Source organism: Carcharodon carcharias, chromosome 15, assembly GCF_017639515.1.
Source record: "Carcharodon carcharias isolate sCarCar2 chromosome 15, sCarCar2.pri, whole genome shotgun sequence".
Taxonomy (NCBI): Eukaryota; Metazoa; Chordata; class Chondrichthyes; order Lamniformes; family Lamnidae; genus Carcharodon; species Carcharodon carcharias.
The window spans coordinates 56,744,061-56,765,991 of NC_054481.1; the positions used below are offsets into that span (position 1 = coordinate 56,744,061).

The window sequence follows — 21,931 nt, forward strand, 5'->3', positions numbered from 1 at the left end:
GAGCAATAAGTATTGGCCAGGAGACCAGAGAGAACTCCTTGTTCTATTGAATAGTGCTGTGGGCTCTTTTACATTTAAGAAAGTACAGGTGGGGCTCCGGTTTAATGCCCCATTGAAAAGATGGCACCTCTGACACTGAAGTGTCAGCTTGGATTATATGCTCAAGTCCCTGGAGGTGCAAATGCTACCAAATGAGCCACGCCTAACACACTAAAGAGTACTTGTTACTTATTGACCTGTAGGGACAGTTGGATGGATTGCAAAATTCTGTTTATGCCCTGAACTTTTGTGTGACTCCAGAGAGTCCAACACATTGAAAGAATGTACTATTGGTGCAGTGGAGGGTGCCTTCCTGAGCTTGGTACTAAGTAGAACAGAAGCTTTACTCTGTGTTTTACCCTGCTAAATGTTGGCTAGGAGTTCTTAATACCACTGCCCCATCTCTTCTCTCTCATCTCTCCTTGCTGACCAACAGGAAACATGATATATGTCCATATAAAGAAAAATACGATTGAACAATAAAAAGAATTGTCCTTCAATTCTGGTATAAATCTTTGGCCTGTGAGATGAAAATGAGTCCAGGCAGAAGCTTTATTCCTAACTGCCTTCTTCCTTTCCTCTGGTTGGTTATCATCAGCAGCACAACTCCTTCTCTCTGAGTGCACATATTAACATACTTTGAAAAGATTAAAATGCTAATGATACACACAGGCAGCCACATAATGACAAGGCAGTTAACACAGTGATGTGTCCGTGGTATCAGCTTTCAAGGAACAGAGAGGCAGAAATCAGAATCAGCCAATCTGTGAAATTATAACATCCAGGCTTGACAATCACATTGTAGTAGAAAATGAATCTGCCATCTCCATGAGAGATGGAGAAGGCATGTTATCCTTCAGTAATAGATACAGGGCTTCTTTATCCCTACAAGGGGTACTTTTTACAAGGCTCTGCTCACTTGCAGAGACTGCAAATCCTGTGTGTTTTACAGAGAATGAACAGATACTAGAGGTCCTATGTGTATTATTGAGAATAACAGAGATTACAGGTCCTGTGTATAAGAAGAGAATAGCAGAGACAGCAGTTCTGTGTATATTATGAAATAGCTCAGTCTGCAGGTCTGTGTCAGCTGTGGTTCAGTTGGTAGCACTCTTACCTCCGAGTCACAAGGTGCTGGGTTTGGGGAGGCAGTGGCATAGTGGTATTGTCATGGGACTAATATTCTAGAGACTCAGGGTAGTGCTCTGGGGACCTGGGTTCAAATCCCACTAGGGCAGATGGTGAAATTTGAATTCAATAAAAATCTGTAATTAAAAGTCTGTTGATGACCATGAAACCATTGCTGATTGTCATAAAAACCCATTTGGTTCAATAATGTCCTTTATTGAAGGAAATCTGCTGCCCTTACCTGGTCTGGCCTACATGTAACTCCAGACCCACAGCAATGTGGTCGGCTCTTAAATGCCCTCGGGAACAAGGGCAATTAGGGATGGGCAATAAATGCTGGCCTAGCCAGCAACACCCACATCCCATGAACAAATATTTTTTTTTAAAAGTCCCATTCCTGGATTTAAGCATAAACATTAAGGCTAACTCTCCCATGCAAAACTCGGAGTGTTGCACATGTTGGAGGTGTTGTCTTTCAGATGAGAGGTTAAGTTGAGACTCGGGCTGCATGCACAGGTGGATGTAAAAGATTACTTGGCATATTTTGAATTAGTGCAGGGGAGTTATCCCTGGTGTCCCGGCAAATATTTATCCCTCAGTAAACATCACAAAAACAGTTCATCTGGCCATCATCACGTTGCTATTTGTGGGAGCTTGCTGTGCACAAATTGGCTGCCACACTTCCTATATTACAAAGGTGATAATACTTCAGAAGTACTTTATTAGCTGTAAAACACATTGAGATGCTGGTCATGAAAGGCAGTATATAAATACAAGTCTTTCTTTTTATTATATAGAATACTATATACTACAGATCTGTGTATATTATATTGAACAGCAGAGACTGCATGCCCTTGTGTTGTATAACAGAGAATAATAGAGACTGTAGATCCTGCAAAATTATAGAAAATAGAGACAGTAGAGCCCCTGTGTATATCTGAGATTAACAAATCCTGCAGAGCCCTGTTTATTTCAGAGATTAGCAGAGACAGAAGGCCCCTTTTTATATCAGAGATCTTTTTTCCAAAACTATACTTTTTCATAATATTTGAAAAAGTACATTACATTACGATTCAAATTTGACACGACAAAGTGCACTACAGATCAGTTTCTTTCAATAAAGTACATGAGATACCTCCCTACACTTGCCATTGAGGTTATAAGACCATAAGACATAGGAGCAGAAATTAGGCCATTCGGCCCATCAAGTCTGCTCTGCCATTCAATCATGGCTGATAAATTTCTCAACCCCATTCTCCCACCTTCTCGCCGTAACCTTTGATCCCCTTACCAATGAAGAACCTATCTATCTCGGTCTTAAATACACTCAATGACCTGGCCTCCCCAGCTTTCTGTGGCAATGAATTCCATAGATTCACCACTCTGGCTAAAGAAGTTTCTCCTAATCTCTGTTCTAAAAGCTCTTCCCTTTACTCTGAGGTTGTGCCCTCCGGTCCTAGTCTCTCCTACTAATGGAAACATCTTCCCACGTCCACTCTATCCAGGCCTTTCAGTATATTTACACTGTACCTTTACATTTCATGTCAAACATTATGTAGGGGTTTGAACATCATGTCCCTGTGGACACAGACCATCTTCAGATAAAGCAGAAGATGACTCAAGGGTGCCCGCTGGAGTGGGGTATGGGCCAGATCTGTACAATGTACAGCAACACTGAGAGTACCTCGCACCTGATGACCAGGTTCTTAACTGCAAAGGAGCAGCAGCTTCGATCCCGTGTGCTCAGTTTCTGTTTCACCCTGGTGATATGCCCCTTCCAGTTTTTGGCACACTCCCCAGCCCTTCTGAACCATATCCCCAGCATCTTCAGGTGGTCTCATCTGATAGTGAAAGGGCCAAAGGATCAGTCATTCTAGTTCCCAAAGAATACGGCCTTGCAATTAGCAGACACTGCAGGTGTATTGTAGAGAATATTATACATTAAAATTAAATCCAGCACAGACACAGGATTGAAGTGAGAATTGAGTTATTTGGATCATTACAACATCAAAACCATTAGATGCGGTTTTGCGGTTCTTTCGTTGGTTGAAGTTGGTCGCTGCATTGATTGTTCTGGTATGATTCTAGTTGTTGTTTGTTCACAGGGCTCGGTGACACAAGCTAAAAGGCCATGCAGTCCTTCCGAGATCCTGGGGGTTTCCAAGGTAACCAGCAAAACTTCCAGCAGGTCAGAGCTGACTCGTCACGTTTGGAAACCTACAGGCAGCAGAACCCGGTCGCCCAAAGCTACGAGGCCCATGGGATCGCCTCAAAGGAATATTACAATCAGCAGCCTTACCAGGGCTACGGGAACAACACCGCTGGAACTTATTACAGCGGCGTTAAACAGCTTTCTGCCCAGCAAGCACAGGGCAGACCTCTGAGTGCTGCGTCGACTTACCAAAGTGGTGCCTACTCAAGACAATATCAGAGCGAAGGTCAGGCTCCGAAATGGGGGTCTCAAGGCTCTTCAGTGGGGGGTCTAGCCCAGTACGGACAGGACTCATTTAAAGGCTCTGTTCCTTCCACTGCCAGTGTTCCTGCTTACCAACAGCAGCACATGCAAGCCAACGCAACCAGGAATCCCTCTGCCCTGTCCACTCAACAGACCCACTTCATGCACCAGCCTCACCACAAGTCCATGATACAACAGGCCTCCCCCTACATTGCCAGGTCAGCACAGTTTAACCAGACCTTCCAGTCCTCTCCCACCTCCTACCCAACCGTCCAGGATTACAGCCACCCCTCCCGCTCGTACGAGGGCTATGGGCAAGTGCCGGCAAGTTCTCAGTACGACAGGCAAAGCGCAGCCACTCCGGACTATTCCACTCAAGCTGGTTATGGGTACAAAGCAGCCATCGCCAAGTCCGGGGGCTATGAGCAGAACAAAGCCGCTCAAGTCAAGCAGCACAGCCTCCAGTATCACAACCAAGCGAAGTTACACCTCCTAAATCAGTCGCCTCAGGTGTATTATCAGCCCGACGCTCCGGTGAAATCTCCTGAGCAGTTCTATCAAACTTTCAGCCCCACTTCTAGTCACTCTCCTGTCTCCACTGTGGTCAGGTCACCATCTTACAGCTCAACCCCATCCCCACTGATGGCCAACCCTGAGACTCTGCAATTCGCCCAGCAAACGGAGGGTGACATCAAAAGCAACGTCTCCCATTTGATGGCATCGGCGGTGACTTGTACAACGCAAAGCTCCAGCAAGGCTCAGGGCGGAAGCTGCAAAGTGCCCCTCAAGGATAAAAACGCTGAGAAATTACTGTCCGATGGAGCTTTTAGCAGCCTCATAGCTCTGAGCTCTCAGGTCGAAAACATCCCTAGAACTGTTCAGCAACTCTTGCTTTCCAACACCCTCGCTCCTCATAGGAAAATGGGCAAACGTCTGCCCAAAAAATCGGAAATTTTTAAGGGCTCTGAGGAAAATCTGTATTCTGAAGAAGGTCTGGGGACACCTCAGTCAGAACCTCTGGGCACACCGCAATCAGTGCAAACCGAGCTGCAGGAAGGAGAATATTCCAGCAGCCCCGAAGACCAGCTGGAGAAAATCCACTTCTTTCACGGCCATTGCAGGAACTCTGCGAACCTGGATGCTTTGCGGAAGAATCTGGACACCATCCTGTCCAGCTCGGTCGCCTCATCCGACGACGTGGCCGCAGAGCCCAAGTCGGACCAGTCAACGCAGGGCGGGGAAAGCTACCCAACGTCCGCAGACTTTGAGAAGTTGGCCGCTGACAGACAACCCACCCCCTTTTCAAAGGAAGACATGAAAGCCTCCAGTGTCATCATTCTGAAGGACTCTTCCAAGGAGAGGTTGGAGCCAGAGCTCCGGTTTAACCATTTCGGAGGGGAGCAGGAAAGCAAAGGGGCGCATTTCAATGTGTACAGCGGTGAGAACTTCGTCGGTCATTTAATCCGCCCCAAACGGTCCGGCCAGGGACAAGCTTTTGTCTCCGATTGCAACCAGGGGACAGCCAAGAGTGACTGCCCAATGATGACAAAGGGCTTTGGCGATACCATTTACAGCGAATCGCAATCTTTTCCGCATAGAATGAACTCCACAACCACACTCCAAACTTTGGCAGTGGATTACAGGGATAGCTTGATGCCTCTTTCTAACAATAACCACGAGTGCTATTCCTCACAGATTTCAGGCCCCCCACAGGACTTGGAAAAGCTTAAACTTGTGGATCTGCCGGACAAGAAAGGGAGGGATCCCTCTCTGGAGTGGGAGGAACTGGAGGCCAATCTGTCGCAGTGTGATCTTCAGAAAAAGTACCTTCAGAAACTCCAGGGCAGCTATAAACAGGAACAAAGAGCTTTGCAGAAAGACTTGCCTCCTGTGGGGTCGGTCCAAGAAATGGAAGAGAAGATGGGGCAAATGAGAGAAGCGGACGAGGAGGAAAATGCAGAAAATAGCGGGAACAGGATAAACAGCAACTCCGAGTTTCGGCTTCCCGCCGTGGAACGGAAAGAGACCCCCAGGATCAAATTGGCGGAAGACGAAGAGCTAACCGTGGAATCCAAGGCGAATGCAGTCCTGCAAGATGCTATTGCGGCCATCACTGAGAGGAAATCTGTCATCTGTGATGTGTCGCCCACTCGACACTGTGTGAAGGAGCCGGTCCCTCCTCACCCAGAAGGGAAATCTGGTTGTACAGAGGAGAAGCTGAACAGCACCGAGAGAGGAGAGGATAAAGTGGCTTCCAGTGCTGCAGCCCGCCTGCTGGGACACTCCGTTATCCATGTGGGACCAGCAATAGTTACAGAACCGAAGGGCGGTCAAGGAGGCCTTTCCGGAGCCGGGATGAAGGCGGATGGAGAAGGTGTGAAAAGCGAAGACAATCCGAAGGAAGAGGCTCCCCTCCTCCCCGAGGCCACAGAGACTCTGAACTTGCCCACGCTTTCCTCCGACTTAATCAGCTCGGCGCTGACCGAAATAGAAAACGCCCCCTCGAAGATGTCGGGGAGCAAAGGCGCGAGAGTCCGAAGGCTCTCGGCCAGAGCGGCGCAAGGAGCCGGTCTCAGGGGCAAAGAACATTCGCCGCCCAAACCAGAGGAGAACGTCCAGCCGCTCAAGATGGTGCCGGCCAAACTGAAATGTTTGGGGTCACAGAGAGAACGAGCTAAAAATAAAGGCTGCCAAGAGGGGTTTGCTGCCCCGGAGTCCATGGCAAATTTGCCCACCAGAATGTGCACCCGCTCTTCGAGCGCATTACTGGACACCGAACTGAGCGTCCAGTCCCGGGGTCTCTTGAGAAAGGGAATGGTCAGTCACCGGGAGGATGCTCCAAAGGAAATGAGCTGTAGCTCCAGGCACAGGTTGAATTCAGACTCAGACAAGTGTTTAATCCAGAGGCATGGTCCCAACCCAAATCTCAGAGCTCAGCTGACCAGGACCAACAGCATACCTCACAACAGACCCACCTCCACTGTCCATCCACAGCAACAGATAAAGGGCCAAGACCGCTTGTCCCAGGAGTCCCATTCATATAAGTCTCTTGTACTGAGAGCCAGAACCAGGGCTCAGGGAATGATTTTGCAAAAAGATATAAAACAACGCAAAGGCTGCAATCTTGTATCCAGCCGATGTTTGACCACCAGAAATAACTCTTCGGTGTCAAAATCTCAAAGACAGCTGACAGCCAGACACGAGGCATTGGATTATGTCGAAGAGGAGATGACGGTCGAGAGATTAAAGGCACGAAATTCGGCATTAAGACTAGGGGGACAGGAGGACCAAAGATTTCCCGTATCGCACCCTTTGAAGAGAAAAGGTTACTGTTCCCTTTCGCTGATCCCGGCTAAACGGCAGCATCAGATGTTGAAGGGAAACGATACGAGGACAGAGAAACAGAAACCACTCCCTGGTCCTTGTCCATCAGAAAGTAACCCAACAGCCCAGTCTATGTTGGATGAACCCATCCAAGGTGAGAGTTGGGAAGGAACTTCCGAACCTTGTCTCAGTAAGGAAACATCAAACACCGACGGCAACGCCCCGTCCGCTCTCTCCGTGAAGACCACCCCGAAGACAAAAATTCTTCCCCCTCGGAAAGGTAGGGGCCTCAAACTCGAGGCCATTGTGCAAAAGATCACCTCCCCAAACTCAAAATCATTTGCCTGTAGCAATTATTCAGATAGCAACGTGACATGTTTGACCCTGGACGAGATACTGTCCCTGAAAGAAGAGAAACTTACTGAAAACACCGGTAATGAGGTGCACCAGGCGATGATTGAACAAAACAAAGTGACGTCCAAAGATGCTTCTTCGAAGATTGCTCTGGTAGAGTTGAATAAAAAATGCCTTATCGCATCTAAGAGGTTCAAGGAGGAAAACGAATCAAGAACTCCGGAAAAGAGCAGCATTCATGCGAAGACTGATGTAAATCTAACCGCGGACCCAGGGTGTATTGAAGCGGAAGACAGGCCAAGTGTGAATCTTTTTCCGAAGGAAAGGACCACGGAAGAAAAAGAGGGAAAAGTCAGAACTAATACTGACGAAATTCCTCAGCTTGCCTCCCCTTCCTCTGTTTTGTCTTCTGTTTCAGACCCGGGTCCAAATGAGGAGTTGGAGAATCCCCAGGATCTCCTGGAACTGAAGAGGCAAACTCCCCCGAAATGTTGCCTCCCCCCTCCGAAGAGGCGCAGTCACCCAAAGGGAAATAAAAAGGCCAAACAAACCAAGAATAATTCTAAAGTGAAGAGGCCCAGTGGACGAGGCGGGAGAAGGAGAAGAAAGCACCTTAAAGGTAGCAAGACTACAAAAGCTGCTCACAGGCGTAAAAGCCAATTAAAGAGGAGGAATCTCCCTCTTGTGGAAACCAAAGAACCGGTGATACGGTTAAAATACGTGTCCTATAAAATGCCAAGAGCAGAGAACAAAGCTAAGAGCTTTTCTCCTTATATTCATGTTGAGAAGAGCAATGACATATCGTCCATCTGTACAATCATTAACACGTTGCCAGAGGAACAGTCGAGGTTCCAAAAGATGAAGAAAAAGTCTTCATTCTCCCAGCCCCCTGTATCAGTCAGCAAAACATTACCAACATCCTCCGCTATGTTACCTGGGCCAGTGGTGCTAGATTCTGCTAAGCAGGGCTACCTGCTCTGCTGCTTATGTGGAAGACCGAAGAATCACAAGGAGCTCGGAGACCTCTTTGGACCGTATTATCCAGAGGATTATATACCGCCAGTAACAAAGAACCAGAATGTCAAGGGGAAATTGGAGATGAAGAATGGAATCAAAGAGAAGCAGGATAGGCTCTCCATTGAATCAAAAGTTGCCGACTCGGACAATGAGAGCACTGTCAGTATTCCGACAGAGGTTCCGCCCAGTCTAGAGAAGGTTCCATTCATTCCAGAGAAGGCAACTGAGGTAGAAGATCAGAACCCGCTTCGGACTAGCTCAAGGGAAAAGTGCAAAAAACTGAGCTGCTACTGCTGCGAGAAAACAGCCGAAGACACTGAGCCGAAGAAGGTGAAGAAGAAGCCAGGCTTGGAAGAGGAACCGCAGCCTCCTGAACTGCCTCTAGACCCCCACGAGCACTGGTTACACGGAGCCTGTGCTGTGTGGACAAGCGGAGTGTACTTGGCTGCAGGGAAGCTGTACGGCCTACAGGAGGCTGTGGAAATGGCCAGCGAGATGGTGAGATATCAAACCCAAATTGTCAGGGGACGGGGAAATGCCGCCTCCGGAAGCATCACAGAAATTAACTTGCTGCAATGATGCCATAAATATATATTGTGTGCGTAAAATCTGTCTTTTATTTTATATTTCCCAAGCAGTCTTTTTGGTCTTGGTGCAATTTTAATTTTTTTTCATGGTAAACTGGATTAAAGCAATGTCTCGTTGCCTCTTGAGATCCGAATTTCGAGTCCATCTTAGAGTGAGGGGTCAAAAATCCCCTCGTTTGGCTTTGATGCAAGGGTCCTGATGGATCGCGGAATGGAATCTCAGCCTATTGCTATCTGCCCACAGCAACAGAACTGAAAATAGTTCTTTGTTAGCTAGTGTCACCCACAGAGAACGACCACAAGATTGCTTGGAGTGAGGGAATAAAAAGAGGAAAAGTGCTGCAGAAACAGTTCATCTAACGTTTGGGGTCAGTAGATACTTTTGGGTCCAACTAACTGGTGTCGCGCAGACTGGCTTGGTGCAGTCAATGAGGGGAATGGTTCCTCAGCACTGCAGCCTTTCATCTCAGTGACTACAAAACGAAGTATGCGAGGAAACACCAAAATAGGTTTTAAGGAGCGTCTTAAACATACTTGGGGGCAAAATGCAGGTTTATAGGGAAAAAACAGGGGAATGGAACGAATTGAATAAGTTCTTTCCAAGAGCCAAGAGCCAAATGACCTTTTGTGCTCTATCATTCTGTGATTCTAAAATTGAGTCAATTCGTTTTAAGCTTTAGTTTTTTTAAATCTTTCCTCTTTAACACTTGTAGCAAGTTTGTTTCCTCCCTTGTGCTGCAATGACTTGCCAATCGGTTCTCTATAAATCTTGAGCTCTAACTCAATTTTTAAATTAAACCCTCTTAACAACTGGGTGTGCAAAGGTAATTTCTCTCTGTCGAAGGGTCATGAGGACTCGAAACGTCAACTCTTTTCTTCTCCGCCGATGCTGCCAGACCTGCTGAGTTTTTCCAGGTAATTCTGTTTTTGTTTTGGATTTCCAGCATCCGCAGTTTTTTTGTTTTTAATTTCTCTCTATGCTAGTTTATTAAGTTCTCAGTTTCAGGATGCTGTATCTTCATCCTGTCTCGAAAAGCCACGCTTTTGTTCCACTTCACAGAATCATAGCATCACATCGCTAAGAAGTACGCCATTTGGCGCACTGAATCTTAACCAGCTCTTTGAAAGAGCTATCCAGTCAGTATTATTTCCCTGCTCATTCTTCATAGTCGGTAAATTTCCCCCTTCAAATATTTATCCAATTCCTTTCTGAAGGTTACTATTGAAGTTACAAATTGATTTACGACAGATTATTGTTCACAGCTCCTTCCCTACTCCCCTCCTCTGAGGTGTTAATATTTCCTGCAGAGGAGAAGTCTTTTTATTTTGAGCCATTTCATTAATTTCAAGGAACGTCCAAATATTTTCCCCAAGATTTAACAATTCCATCAACACAGATTCATTGAATTGCCACGTTTTGATTAAGTATTTTATGGTTAAAGGAATGGGATGGGGGGGCGGGGGGTTGGTGAAATTCGTGATCAGAGAAGGATATGAATAAGTCCTGGCATCTGGCGTCACCAAGATACTACAAATAAATATTTTTTCAGTATAATAATTCTTATGCTCGTGTTGCGAAGCCACTTTGGGTTATTTCTCTGCAAGTGTATCTTTCTTGTTCATCACTGCTTTTGAAGTGCGAGGCATTTCCACAGCGAAATTCCCAGCCCATATAATACTGCATGCTACTATAATTACTAATAATAATCTCTCGGCGCACTAGCCCAGCAGCCAAAAAACACGATCCTCGCAGTAGGACACTGAGGGTTGGAAACAATTTAACATAGCCCATTTTGTGTGGAGAAAAGTCCCAAGGTTCTTCACAGGTGTAATCAGACGGAAATTGGATGCTGAGCAAAAGGATGAGGTATTAACATCAGAGGTGGGCCATGGGACAGCGGCAACACCAATCTGTAATTTACGTGGGAGCTTTAACGTAATAAGAAGTGGTTGAAAGGAGCAATTATCAAACAAATTTTAACATTGAGCCATACAAGGAGCAATTAAGACAGGTGACAAGACGTAAGTTTTAAGAGGTTTCTAAAGGAGGAGAGAGAGGCAGAAAGGTTCAGGAAAGAAATTCCAGAGCTTAGAGTCTAGACAGCTGAAGGGACAGCCGCCAATAGTGGGACGGAGAGTGGAGCACATACATGGGACCAGAGTCAGAGGAACGCAGTCAATTTCCCTTTCAAGTATTTTATTCGTGACCAGTTTTTTTTTCAATGTGCAATCCCTTTAAATATTTCTTTAAATATATTACCACAGGACAAGGCTTGCGTGTTACTTGCGTGCTGAGCGCCTGATTTTTATTCGTCAATGGGATGTGGGCGTCGCTGGCACGGTCAGTATGTGCATAACTTAGCAGGAACGTTGGTTGGAGAACAAGGCTGTTAACTTGTTAATTTTTTTCGGAAAGTGAAATCTAGTTCCATTCGCTCCTCTAAAAAAGGAAAGATAATTGGAAACAATCCTGGAAATCATTCACGACACGGCCCGGTATTTATTGTTCCTTTGCAGAGGTGTTCCATATGTGAGCAGGCGGGTGCCACTCTGGGCTGCTACACCAAGGGGTGCAATCAGAATTACCATTATATCTGTGCCATTGAGTCAGGTAAGGAGACCACAGTGACTGTCAAACCTGGTCAGTCTCACCATGCTTTTCTGTTTAAGCTAGAAGGGATTCTGATAGAGTAAATGGGAAATAACTATTTCCACTGACAGGAGCGTCAGTAACCATAGGACACAGATTTAAGATGTAAATATTATGATTTAATTTTCTGTATCTCGCACAGGCACGATGAGTGTCTTCTTCAGATCCTCATGTGTTGTATGATTTGATAAATAGTTTTAAAAAGCTCTATTAGGTTCTATTTTAAATTAACGCTCCAATTAAAAACCTAAATCTGTGTCTGTACTGATGTCCGATCAACTTGCTTTCTTTGCCGGTTTACACAGTTTACCTATGGAGATTAAAGTTATCTGTTACTAACCATATTCTATGCCTTGTTAGCCCGCAACACCATACTTTCTGTGTATTTCGGGACCATACGATGTCAGAATATATTTAGCATACCTGGCACATATCGATAGAAAGAACTAACAATACTTGCCCAACCGCAGGATGTCCCAAAGTGCTTTACTAGAGTACTTTTCCGAAGTGTAAGAATTACGCCAGTCAATGATTCCACATCAAGCTCCCACAAACAATAATGGCTAGATAATCTGTTTTATTAGTGGTGTTGGTTGAGAGTGGGACCAGTGCGCAGCAGCCTGGAAGATACTACACAGGCGGACCTGCGTTGGAAAAAAAACTGCCCACGCAGATCAACATTTTAAAGGGAGCATTGGCTAGGACACAGAACTCCCCTGCTCCTCTATAAAAATAGTGTCATAGGATCTTTCTGGTCCACATGAGCGGACAGATGGGACTTCATTTTAATGCTTTTGTGAAGGGCGACATCTCTGACAATGTTGCACTCGCTTAGCACTGGCTGGTGTGTTAACCTAGTTTCTGCGCTCAACTTCCTGGAATAGGATTTGAATCCAACAACCTTCTGACTCTTGAGGTACAAGTGATACCAACTGGGCACACATGGCATTTTACCCCAAAGCCATTATTCCGCTTCTTGCCTCTTTCTAAATGCTGTTGGGTCTGCGATAATTATTGTTCTTTTCGCTTTCACTCAACCCTCTCCCCGCAGGTTGCCAATTAAGTGAGGAGAATTTTTCAATGAAGTGCTCAAAGCATAAGGTAGGAAAGAAATTTGCTTGGGGAGTTGCACTTTGAAAGTATCACAATTTCCTTTTAGCTTCCCCGCCCCCCGAGTGAAAATTACAATGTAAACAGAAGGTGACCTTGTAGCACTGAACCGCAGGAGAGGAATAAACCTAATGTTCAAATTACTCATCTATATTTAAATATTACTATGTAATGCATATACATTTACTAAAGGAAAATTTGTCCTACCCCACTACTGCTCAGTGTAGTATTTGATTTAATACGAACATACAAAATAGGAGCAGAAGTAGGCCATTCGACCCCTCGAGCCTGCTCCCATGCAATAGGATCATGGCTGATCTGTTTGTATTTCCAACTGCATATTCCCATCTACCCTGATAACCTTTGATTCCTTTGTCTATCTACCTCTGCCTTAAAGATATTCAATGACCCCAGCTCCTGAAGCAGAGTTCCAAAGTTACACAACCCTCTGAGAGAAAAAAAATTCTCTTCATCTCTGCGCCCCCCCCCCCCTCCCCCTCAATTTTAAAACAGTGGCCCCCAGCTCTGCACTCACCCACAAGAGGAAACATCATTTCTTCATCTCCCCCGTTCAGGATCTTGTATACGTCAATCAAGTCACCCCTCACTCTTCTAACTCCAGTGGAAACAAGCCCAGCCTGTCTAACCTATCCTCATAAGACAACCAATACTGAAAAACAAATAAGCCAGATAGCTCACCAATAGGTGAGATTTTTATATACTGTATGTAGAATAGGAATTGTATGCAGTCACTTAGTGTGCTTGGTTTGTTCATATTTTAATCAAAGATTTGGAACTGTAGATACCATCAGAGTTAATAAAGCTGAATGCTTTCATTGATAAATTCAATGTTCTAGATCAGGAGCTGCGGGGCACCTTTAGCTTTTCCCAGCCTTGTTTATGTTTCCTGCATGAACTGAAAGTGTACTAGCAATGATCAGCCTCTCATAGGGTTTAAGTGACTGGAATACCTATGGTTGGAGGTCCTTTTACATTGAGGGTTGGAACATCGAGCCCTTGCCTTTGGGTCTTTGGTGCTGCTGTTAGGTCTCCATGTTGGAGAGTAGCTGTTGTAGAGAAACACAGCTGCTAATTTACACCCAGCAAGATTCCACAAATGGCAATAATCAGATAAATTGTTTGCATTGTTGGTTGAGGGTTAAATATTGGCCACATCATTAGGAGAACGTCCCCACTCATTCCTTAGTAGTGTTATGAGGATTATTCAGTATGTTCTTGGCATTCTTTCATGCATTCGGCTATCAAGTCAAATCAGAAGCTAGAAGCTGTGTTTTTAGACAGCTGGACTGGGAGTTTACACATTGCATTATGTTTATAGTTAAGAAAATCCAAAATTAACCATTTTTAAAACTAATGTGGTCTGCCATCTGAAATCAAAGGCCCTAAGATTTAGAAAAGGATATAAGCTCTGTAAACACAATTCAATACACCATACTGTTTCCACATGCGTTACACAATAGCATGGCGAAGTACAATTCTCCTGTACATGCATAGCCTACCATATATTAAAATTCTCCTGTATTTGTTAGTCATTCATATAACTGGTTTCTTGTTCCTCTCTCCTTTTAGAGCATGTTGTCTAAAACACTATAACATCAGGAAAATTCCACTGTGCCAAGTGACATTACCACACAAGGTGTTAAATACAGACTGCAAACCGAGAACAGTCAATGAATGTATTGTGGAATAATGCAGTTAAAGGAATGGAAAGATACCAAGATCTGAAATACAAAGAGGACACCAACATATTGACTCTGTTCGTCAATGTATTTTCTCCCCCATTGAATCCTCGCTGCATTTTTTTTCCTGGGGGCTGGGTTGGTGGGGGGCGGGTAAATATTAATAGGTTCTGAGTTTTTTTGAACTGCAAGACGCCTGTGTTAACACTGATAATTTAAGCTCCAAACCATCAATTGTCTTAATGTTGCTGTGTAGATAATCTTTAAAAGTGGGATCCAGGGTGTTTTGCAAGGGAACCCAGGAGGACGGGGCAATGATACTAACCTGCAGTCTGCTATTAAATGATAACCGAAAACTTCATGGATGAGGAAAATCTAATTTGTTAAAGTAGGTAATGAAATATGTTTTGAAACAAAGACACAGCTGATTGCCTTGCCATGGGTTTTTTAAAAAAGTTTCATTTTACCGGTTTTATACAGTCGAAAATGGGAAACTCCAGTGTCTCCAAAGTACTGCAGGAGATTCACTGACACAGTGAGTATTCCCTTTATCACACTTGGCAGTGTTCTGATTATTTTGAGTTTGCAAAATTAATTTTTGTAAATTTTTTTTAAACAATAAACAAAGATAGAGGCCATCAGACATCACCATGGACACACTTGCCAATATGTCAACCCTGGAAATGGAAGGAGTGGAGGAATTATTTTTCCTGCAATTATCCATGTACCCAAGTGTGATAAAGATGATTATTGCAAATTAATGGAACCGGAGGTGTCTAGATAGTCTGATATCTACTGGGAAGAGACCCACAACTTTAAGCTCCTTCTTTCAATGTGTAATGTAATGTACTGTACATGTACCTGTAATGCAATGCCACTTTTTAGGAATAAAAAGCAATCTAGCCTACTGGGATCATTGAACAGGTATTTGTAATTAATTTTCTCCTGTACTTTTTTGAAAGTTTGCTGGATTAAGGTGTGAGTATTACTGGGAATTTGAAATTTGCTCTTCCAAAAGGCTGTGGCTACAGGGGAGGGCAATTAAAATATTTGCAATGGAGAATGATGGATTTTTGTTAAAGATATCAAAGGATACGGAACAAAGACAAGTAGAGTTGAAGTATAGATCTGCGTGATCTAATTGAATGGCGGAATAAGCTTATGGGGCTAAATGGTTTCCTTATGTTGCAAGTTTCCTCGATCTCTATTCAGTGACTCCTAGGAATGAACAAGTATGACTATGAGATGCAGGTGTGAACAGGTTGGAATAACGTATTGTCCTAATCAATAAGACTGCCCTCAGTTTTATGACCAGGCTCAAACGAAGAATAGACATTTGAGGGAGGATTCTGTTACCATTGAAACCATATTCCAGGGCCCAGTGGCGCGTTGTAAAGAAATGGAATAGAAAAATAGATTCCAAATGTCAATTCACAGAGAATACTCAAACTAATTTGGCACTGAGCAGAAGCAGCAATTTCTGTGCTACATTATTAGCATTTTGGTGTCATTTTACTGACAGCAGCATGTTTCTTGACTCTGACGTTCTGCCATCAGCCAACGTTACTGCGCAAAAGGCATACCTGTTCCTGACTGAAATTAAAATATAAAATAGCAGCACAGTTCTCCCATTCCATGAGCATGTAGGTCTTTCTCCTGAAAACTAAAAGAACTTTGAACACACTAACTCTCCACTGTTATCTCCGTAAAGGCATGTACAGAAAGATACTGGGTTGTGGAAAGGAGCTAAGGAGAGATGACAAAGGCAGTTATAGGGTTTGATCATTCAGCAATGAAGAAAGGCTCTGCCCAGTTTCATGGAAGATCTAAATTAAGGATAAACATGATCTAACTTTTCAAAATATTGAAGGGAGTTGTTAATGTGGAGATAATTAAACAAAACCAAGAAGAGAAGCAGCCAGGAGGTCCCTGTTATCGAAAGGGGGCAGGCAGTTGGAGGGTAATATATTTTGCTCAATGTATTCTCAAGGCCACATTAAAGAAAACTATTTAAAATGACAGCATATTTTCTACTCTGATGGTCATCATAATGGAATGACACAGCACTGAAAGCCATTTGGTTCATCATGCCAGTCTTTCCTTCAGTGATGTAACTGTTACAGGTGATTTTAATTGGAGAAGGGCAAACTACTTTGCATTGGCCTACAATGTTGCAAGTTTCCTTGATCTCTGTTCAGTGACTCCTGGGAATGAACAGGTATGACTATGAGGTGCAGGTGAGAACAGGATTGGAATAATGTATTCTAATCAATAAGACTGCCCTCAGTTTTATGACCTGGCTCAAACGAAGAATAGATATTTGAGGGAGGTTGCTGTTAAACTCTAGTGACCGAACTCCAGATAGTTTGCTGACTATACAGCACATCCAACACAGTTTGATTTAGGGCAGGAAATTTCACAAGAATAGGATCTTCAAATGATAAACATCCCTCCACACACACAGTAGGTGTTTAACCCAACTTAGGAAGTCACCATAAGTAAGAATGCAGTCATGATGCTGGAAATAACAATTTAATATCTTCTCCATTGCAATTCTGAACTGAACCTCAATTTAGTCCTTATCTAGAGGACTGCAGTTCCACCAATCTAGCATTCCCTATATACTGAACTCTGTTCAAATCCTGGCATGGGTTCAAACCCAGGAGGCAAGAGTGTGGCTGACCAAGCCAAACTAAAAATGAGCACTCTGCTTGCAACATCCCATCCCTCTAAATTGCAGAACCAGGTCATTATTTTAATATGAAATAAAAAGGGCTGTGCTGCTTCACCTGGGGACACACACACACTATATACAGTCACGGCTGAGGGCTCTGAAAAAAAATTGTGAAAGTGTATGCAAACATCTTGGTGTAACAAAAAAATGCACAAGGTTATATTTTGTTCTCATGACTCTTGTGTTATTTTAATCATATAAAAGTATATTGCACAGAATACAGCCCAGAATGGCTTTATCATTGGTGCAGTATTACAAGGGAAGCTAAGCTTCTAGAGACAAGTGCTTTTAATTCTACAAAAATGAATTTGCTGCATTCCAACTTGTCTTTTTAAAAAATTATAAATATTTTTTTATGTACAGTTTTAAACTATGAAAATACGATTTTTATTTGACCAGTCATTATTTTAATATGAAATAAAAAGGGCCGTGCTTCACCTGGGGACGCACACACTATATACAGTCACAATGCTTTTGGGATGTGGGGTGGGATTTTTAAAAAAATACAAACACTTCAACTCGTGGTGACTGTGGTGCCGCTGCCCAGTTTCATGATCATTTGTTGGCAGTCGTGGAGAGTCCGTTTGTCGCCAATCTTTTCCAGTGTGCGGGCTGCCTCAGCCAGCATGCCGACTCGCTGGCCTGGTGCAGACAAGAAGCTTGGGGGCAAGTAACGACACGCTAGTAGGAGAGCTTCAGCATGCTCCCGCCGGCCTGGGTGTGTCTCAGCCTCGCCTACCAAACAGAACAAAAAATACAGAAATGAGCCAACTATCAAACCCGGGTGGGGGAGCATGGGGAGACACAGAATCAAATTGGTTGATTAATAAATAAAGCTCCCTTGAAGGGCAAATGAGCTATGTGGTGTACTGAGCCAGAGAGAGCAATGGGATGCCAGCTTCAATTTCCGTTCTAGGCTCAATTAGCTGACACCAGCAGTGGTGGGTACAATTATCCTCACTGCCTTTGGACCAAGACAAAGAAAAATCAGACAGACTTCCCTCCACTGATCACCATCCTCTGCTGAAACTGTGTTACCCTCAACATTTCAATAGTTTTCCAATGTGTGTGTCTAGCCTCATCCATTAAAAAAGACAACATTTGAGCAAGATACTATAACGCTAAAAACTGTACATACTGGCAAAAGTGAACAAGACAGATTCCCAGGGTGTAAATGTGAGAGCTTCACCCTTAAGACCCACTGCATAGAAGAACTTTTCTTATACTTGACAGCCCAGTAACTCGAGAGGCTGAGCACCTGGTCTCAAACAAGCTCCAACTCGAATCACATACATTCTTGTGCTGAGCACCAACATTCATCCGTTTATGGTTTACTGATTTGAAAGATGAAAATTAACTTTTATGCTTAATTGTTTGAAGACAGGATGTAACAAATTGGAATAGAAGATTGTCCCAAAATGACTGCTCTCTAATTGCTGTTATTTACCATCTTTGGGTACTGGGGTTGTGATCCGTCTCCTGAGACTGCGGTCCAATAGCTGGTGAGTACGGGTTGGACTGGCACCAGCCATTAACCTGGCTGTCGCTTCGTGTAGAAACACCTGAAAATAAATAAACTAAAACATTAAATTTTAATCAAAATTACTGTAGCCCATGCTCGTCTGAACATCCCTATCTTGTTCTTCCTCTGCTCCAAATAACTCTTTTTTGCCTGCCTGTCTCATCACTAGATTGATTAAGACTTGTTACACCATCTCTGATTCTAACTCAATTCCCCCCCAAAATCTCACAACTAGAGTTCCTTTCCTCTCTCAAACTATAGACTTGAGGATGTCTTGCACTGTCAGAGGCTGTCTTTCAGACACTTGAAACCAAGGTTCCATCCCTACTCCAGGTAGATGTAAATGATCCCAAGGCATTAGTTCAAGAAGAATTGGTGTGTTAATATTTGTCTTTCAATTGACTTCACTAAAACAAATTATCTGGTTATTAGCACATTGCTAATTGTGGGAGCCTGCTGTGTATAAATTAGTCCATGTCCAAACGCAGAGGTAGAGAGATTCTTGTTAGGCAAGGGAATCAAAGGTTCTCGGAGGTAGATGAGAATTTGGAACTCGAAACACAAACAGGTCAGCCTAGATCTTATTGAATGGTGGAGCAGCTTTGAGAGGCCTACTTCTGCTCCTATTTCATGTGTTCGTAAGAGCAGGACAATATCCAGGCTTGGGCTGACAAGTGGCAAGTAACATTTGCGCCACAAAAGTGTCAGACAATGACTATCTCCAACAAGAGAGAATCTAACCACCGCCCCTTGACATTCAGTGCCATTACCATTGCTGAATCCCCCACTATCAACATCCTGGGGGGTTACTGTTGACCAGAAACGGGACTATTCACATAAGTATTGTGGCCACAAGAGCAGGTCAGAGGCTAGGAATCCTGCAGCAAGTAACTCACCTCCTGACTCCCAAAGCCTGTCCACCATCTACAAGGCACAGGTCAGAAGCTTGATGGAATACTCTGCACTTGCCTGGATGAATGCAGCTCCAGCTACGCTTGAGAAGCTTGACACCATCCAGGACAAAGCAGCCTGCTTGATTGGCACCGATCCACAAACATTCACTCCCTCTATCACTGATGAACAATGGCAGCAGTGTGTACCCTCTTCAAGATGCACTACAGAAACTCATCAAGGCTCCTTAGACAGCAACTTCCAAACCCATGACAGTACCATCTAGAAGGACTAGGTCAGCAGTTACATGGGAACATCACCACCTGTAAGTCTGCCTCCAAGCCACTCAGCATCCTGACTTAGAAATATATCGCCGTTCCTTCACTGTCACTGGGTCAAAATTCTGGAACACCCTCCCTAACAGCACTGTGAATGTACCTACACCACAGGTACTGCAGTGGCTCAAGGCGACAGCTACCATCACGTTCTCAAATTCAAGAAGGAATGGACAATAAATGCTGGCCCAGCCAACAATGCTCACATCTCATAAATGAATAAAAAAAAAGCTGCTGCATTTCCTACATTAAAACAGTATAACAAACAAGTAATACATTGGCTGTAAAGCACTTTGGGGCACCCAGAGATGTCTTGAAAGAATATAAGTCTTTTTTCATCTTGGCTTTTCTTCCTTGGTGGGACCATACACCTGGATCTACTCAACTATTTCTACACTCTGTCTAGACCTTCACTGTGGACTGGATTTCTTCTATATAAGATTCAATTCATAAGCAAAGTTATCCCAGATTAAGAGACCAAACTACACTGAGTTCAAGTAAAAAACAGGGTTAAAAAGACAAGCTATAGCAACCAAGTCGTAAAAGGAAAATGTAGTCCAAGGAGCTTGCCATAACAGTATTGTTTGCTACTTGCTTTCAGTTCTTTCTATTTAGCTAGCAATAAATTATAATTGAAGTTATCATTATAAAACATTTAGTGATAAGCAACTGATTCTCAATTTTGATTTATGCTTTTTTGTTTCCATTGAGTCACATCTGCTTGATAGTTCGATAACGCATTGTTAGATCAAATGGAAATCATTGCTCCTCTCTTAAAAAGCAACCTGTTCTCAGAATGATTTAAATTTCTAATGTCTTTAGGATTAGCATTATTTACTTGGAACATACTTCCTTCCAGAGGATGGCATGGGCCTAGCTGCTGACTCCATTGCACTCCCTCACCTTACCTATCTCTGTAATCTCCTCCAAATCCACAGTTCTGCACTCATCCATTTCTGGTCTCTTCAGCATCCCTGATTTTAATTGTTCCACCATTGGTGGCCTTGCCTCAGCCCTAAACACTAGAATTCCCTCCCTGATCTGCTCTGTCTTTTCTTCCTCTAAGACACTCCTTAAAACTTACCTCTTTCACCAAGTTTTTGGCTGTCTGAGCTTTATTTGGCTGAGTGTCAAATTTTGCTTTAAAATACTCCAGTGAAGCATCTTGGATGTTTTATTATGTTAAAGACACTATATAAATAGGAGCTGCTGTTAAGTGAAAAGAAGCTCCCAATCACAATATCCCTAAGTGTTTCATATCATATTACTTTTGAAGTATAGTCATTGTTAGGTAAGGTAAACAAATTTAATGGCAAATTTATGAACAGCAAGATCTCAAAATTAGCAACTAAGATGACAAATCAGTTAATCTATTTTTGATGGTGTTGTTGAAGGAGGAGTGTTTGCCAGGACACTGGGTGAATTTCCCTTTTCTTCACAGAGTCACTGCATCTTTGACATTGGTTTAACATTGCATCCAAAAAATGGGACCTTTCACAATGTAGCAGCCTTCGTGTGGCAATGAAGTGTTGTCAAGATTATATTCTCCATTCAATTAGGTCATTAACCTCCCAACCTACCGATACAGGGGCGAGTGCTTCCAATTGAGCATTGCCGTTGGTGCTCTGAAATAGACTTCTTAGGAGGCCTTTCCCTTCGAATTTCCTTCCCTCCCTAAGTAGCATTTGACTTTCCCGGAGTATTTTTCCCTCAGTACCACAACCAAGATCAGTTACTCACGCATTGAAAGATTATTGATTACAATCCACAACTGCATCACAGAATCCAACTCTACTTTTTGATTTGTAAAGCCCCTCAAAAACAAATCCCTCCAAACCCTGCATCGCCACCTCACAACCTACTTACTCTACGGAGAGCCGGTCTGAAAGTCTGGGACAGCTTCCTGAGGCTGCTGAGGTCCTGCTGAAAGCCTCTTAGCTCCAAGGGGGATGCTTGGTGCATGCAGTTCAAAGGTTGACTCATGTTGATCTGTTGCTGCCAACCACTGGTTCTGGTGATGAGCAAGAGATCACACAGCAAGAGCTGCACTGCCTGAAAAGAGAATAAACAATCTCAGTCACACAA

At 43.7% G+C, this 21,931-nt stretch overlaps 2 protein-coding genes across 2 annotated transcripts in view; one reads left to right on the forward strand and one right to left on the reverse strand.

Moving 5' to 3' along the window:
• The window catches only part of LOC121288379 (retinoic acid-induced protein 1), a 34,308-nt gene extending 19,039 nt beyond the window's left edge, over positions 1–15,269 (forward strand). Inside the window, exons 2-5 of the mRNA XM_041206932.1 lie at positions 3,273–8,815; positions 11,422–11,515; positions 12,606–12,655; positions 14,255–15,269. Coding sequence (XP_041062866.1) covers positions 3,299–8,815; positions 11,422–11,515; positions 12,606–12,655; positions 14,255–14,278 — 5,685 coding nt within the window. The 5' untranslated portion in view covers positions 3,273–3,298 and the 3' untranslated portion in view covers positions 14,279–15,269. The remainder of the gene's footprint in view (positions 1–3,272; positions 8,816–11,421; positions 11,516–12,605; positions 12,656–14,254) is intronic.
• A 1,999-nt stretch (positions 15,270–17,268) lies between these two features.
• srebf1 (sterol regulatory element binding transcription factor 1) overlaps positions 17,269–21,931 on the reverse strand; it is a 48,468-nt gene continuing 43,805 nt past the window's right edge. The window contains exons 17-19 of the mRNA XM_041206560.1: positions 21,713–21,898; positions 18,546–18,660; positions 17,269–17,833 (exon numbers count right to left, since the gene is read on the reverse strand). Coding sequence (XP_041062494.1) covers positions 17,613–17,833; positions 18,546–18,660; positions 21,713–21,898 — 522 coding nt within the window. The 3' untranslated portion in view covers positions 17,269–17,612. The remainder of the gene's footprint in view (positions 17,834–18,545; positions 18,661–21,712; positions 21,899–21,931) is intronic.